The sequence below is a fragment of the Egretta garzetta genome, unplaced genomic scaffold (assembly GCF_000687185.1).
Source record: "Egretta garzetta isolate BGI_Z169 unplaced genomic scaffold, ASM68718v1 scaffold140, whole genome shotgun sequence".
In the NCBI taxonomy this organism is placed as follows: Eukaryota; Metazoa; Chordata; class Aves; order Pelecaniformes; family Ardeidae; genus Egretta; species Egretta garzetta.
In genome coordinates this window covers 392,302-395,610 of record NW_009258376.1, presented here as the reverse complement: position 1 = coordinate 395,610, position 3,309 = coordinate 392,302, and the positions used below count along the sequence as shown (strand labels likewise).

At 57.6% G+C, this 3,309-nt stretch overlaps 2 protein-coding genes across 3 annotated transcripts in view; one reads left to right on the top strand and one right to left on the bottom strand.

Moving 5' to 3' along the window:
• Positions 1-3,309, bottom strand: part of SPSB3 (splA/ryanodine receptor domain and SOCS box containing 3) — a 7,848-nt gene that overhangs the window by 3,932 nt on the left and 607 nt on the right. For both annotated transcript variants that reach the window (XM_009639842.2, XM_035895515.1), the window contains exon 2: positions 1,870-2,018. In XM_009639842.2, coding sequence (XP_009638137.1) covers positions 1,870-1,998 — 129 coding nt within the window. In that variant the 5' untranslated portion in view covers positions 1,999-2,018. The remainder of the gene's footprint in view (positions 1-1,869; positions 2,019-3,309) is intronic.
• NUBP2 (nucleotide binding protein 2) overlaps positions 7-3,309 on the top strand; it is an 8,943-nt gene continuing 5,640 nt past the window's right edge. The window contains exon 1 of the mRNA XM_035895533.1: positions 7-481. Coding sequence (XP_035751426.1) covers positions 312-481 — 170 coding nt within the window. The 5' untranslated portion in view covers positions 7-311. The remainder of the gene's footprint in view (positions 482-3,309) is intronic.

The following is a 3,309-nucleotide window of genomic DNA, read 5'->3' as shown; positions in this document are numbered from 1 at the left end:
AGGCCTGGCGCGCTGCAGAGCCGTGCGGGGAGGACCCCAGGCTCATGCCAGCGGTGGTGGCGGGACCGATGCGTCGTGGCCCAGCCCTGCCTGCCATGCAGGGAGGTGAGGGGCTGTGCCAGTCGAATTACCCGGCTTTGGGACCTGGCTAGCATCTGTCTGAGCTGCAGGGACCTCTCAGCATGGGGCACTGCACAATGTGGGTATGTTCTTTGTGTCTTCCAGGGGCAAGGAGCTGTCACAGCAGGCAAGCAGCGTGACAGTCCAAGTCTTTAACATGCATATTTTTAAGCAAACTCCATGCTAAAGCTATGGTTTTTAATGGGCAGGTTATGGCCAGCTGGAGAGCCCAGCCAAGGCAACACAGAACCAGAGCACACTGCTGCAAATCACTGGTTGAGAGAGCCTGGGACCTGACAGAGAAGAGAGGGAGGCAAACAGGACGAGGAGGAAAAGGGACAGGAGGCCAGGCAGGGGAGAGGGCAGAACAAAGGGGAACCAGTTCAGCAGCACGGCTGCAGCTCCTCACGCCAGCGCTGCAGACAGGCCCACAGCGAACCTACAGAAGGATTAAAAGGCTTTTGTTTACTTTCATGCGTGAACACAAAAACTTGATTTACTATTCCCCAGCACCAAGAGACCAAAGTGTCCCCGCATTGGATGCTGTAAGAATCAAAGCCCCGTCTCACTCCCTGTGTTATGGGAGGCTTGGTGTCACCTAATGGGAGTCTCTTACCACAGATTGCAGCAAGTTACTCTGGTCAGGCATAGCTGCTCGTTATTTACCCCCAAGGCAGACATTGTAAGCAGTATTTAAAGACAAAAATCCTTTAAATTCATGTTCTTGTAGCTGTGTGAAATGACTCGGGCTTACTTACGTATTGCCCACACCTCCTTCTCCAGCCTGCCTACTAAAAAGCTCGACTTCTGTCTTTCATCAGCCCTTCCTAACTACCGCTATCTAGAAATCCAGCCATTCCCCTTACTGCAGAAACACAAAGCTACTCTGACTGCAGAGCAAAGGCTCATTTGCTGGGAGCACAGTGCCTGGGTTTGGACACTGTGCAGAGGCCTTGTAAGGCTTTAAGCCTAGCTCTGAAGCTGCAGGAGCAGTTCCTTGCATCCCCACCACTGCACAGGGAACTGAACTCACGCACTCAAGAACTGGGGAAAAAAGTGAAGGATGGCAGAGGTGACTCTAAGTCACCCCTCGCGCTGTTTTACCAACTGCTCTTCCTGCTGTGTTCCCATCTTCCAGCACACCTGCACGCCCGGGCCAGATTCAGAAGCGATGTGAATGTTACAGAGCAGGAAACATGAGAGAATTTCAGTTCAAAGATAGCTGAGGCTGGAACTTCTCAGTCTGAAGCAGCCCCACTCCCTCCACCACCACCTACCAGCTGCACAAAGACCAGAAGTTAGCACAGCCGCACAGCGAGCCAGATGGGAGAACTGATCCAGTTTAAACACATATTTAGATCACTGCTTAAAAAAAGAGTATTTAAAAAATATTGTACGTACTTTATATATGACACACACACATACTATATGCTTAAAAAAGCATTCAGCTTAGCATCAGTCAGCTCCCTGGTCAGCTAACAGCAGAGTGGTGGTGGGCAACTGGGGAGCAGACTACGGGCAGCTTAGCCTCCCCTGCCTCAGGAAGATGTGCTGGGAGCCCCACACCATCAGAGCTTGGAGGGAGGCTCGTTAGACAGCCTATTTTATTAAATCTTTTCTGATTTTGGCCAGTTCTGCCAGCTGAACTCCTAGCTGCTCAGTTACATGGACCTTGAGGAGGTGCCTGCTGCCAGGGGAGAGGGAAGCTTTCCCTCGTGTCACTTCAGGGCCACCTGAGCACCAGCCTACCTGCCCATCGGAGTCGTAGCCCCAGCCACGCGCGCCGGTGGCCAAAGCAACCGCCCGGGTGTCCGCCTCACGCCGCACCCCGCTCAGGACGAAGTGCCAGGCCCTGCTGCTCCGCGTGCGTCGCGCCATGCTGTTCTGAGCGAGGTAAGCTGGGGGGGCAAGGGAGAGGAGGTTACACACAGCAGCCGTGTCCCACTTCCACCCACCACTCACCGGGCTCTGCCCCCTGAAGCAACCTCCCCCAGGTCACCGCAGGCCTGCTGGGAACAGATCAGCACGAACCACATCTGCACCAGCCCCCTCAGTGGATAAACTGGTGCAAAAAACGTTCCCCACGCATCACAAGCCTTGGCAAACTTCAACCTCTTTCTCCACGCAGAGTCAACTTCACCCCGAGCCCAGATGCTGAACTGGCCCCCAGAAACACCAAGACCCGGTGGCGGCAGTGCACGGATCCAGCATCCACCTCTCACTGCTGGCCTGGGGAGCGTCAGGATCATCAGCCACCGAGGCACGGCCTCCCCAGCGCCTGCTCCCTCTCCGGCAGCTGCCTGGGCTCCAGCCATGCTGCTCGGCCACCTGCACCGCCCTGGCCACCGCCACGGCCCCTGCCCTGCTGAGCTGCCTGTGTCTGTCTGCGGGGAAGGCTGTTTGCTCAGCCTGCAACTGCTCACCAAGAGAAGACTTTGCTCTCAGCGCTTGGGGTGGGGGGAGACGACTTTCTTGTTCAGTGAAGGGAACCTGGCCTTTCCATGGACCTGTCCCGGCTTGCCTGAAGGGCAACAGACAGAAGCCAAGCAGCTGCCTGCCCCCTGACTCGAGCGGGGATGTTATTCAGAGACAAACTTCCACGGGTGCTTTCCCTGTGTGCAGCCTGACAGACCACACCGGCTCCCAGCCACCGCGCAGGAGTGTTGCACTGGATGTGACAGGGGAACCTCGATGCCAGTCTCGCTTCCCCAAAGTTTATCTTTGCAGAAAACAACACCCCACCAAGAGGCACCCGCAGGGCTGTAATCCCCCTCCCAGCCCTTGAACCCGCTCCCTCCGCTCAGCCTCCCTGCCCCAGACAGCCGGTCTGCACACCCACAGCCGCTCCGGTGCTTCCCTGAGAGGCGGCAGGTCAGCCCCGAGCACAGGCGAATCCCACCAACGTGCGGGGGCTCAGCCCCGTCCCGGTGCCTGCTGTACAGCACCCGTCCCCGCTCCTCAGGCCTCGACGGGCCGGCAGCTCCCGGAAAAGCAAGCCAGGCTGAGCTGTGGACGGTTGCGCAGGTGCCCAAGGATGCTCTGAGGATCTCTGGGCATCTCGCCTGCTGAGATCCGGGGGCTCTCGCCTCTGCCACGCACAGCCACGCTGGGAAAGCCCCCAAACCCACGCCAGAGCCCCCCTTCTCCGGCTTCGAAGGGCGCCCGCAGCAGCCAAACGCGACCGCTCTG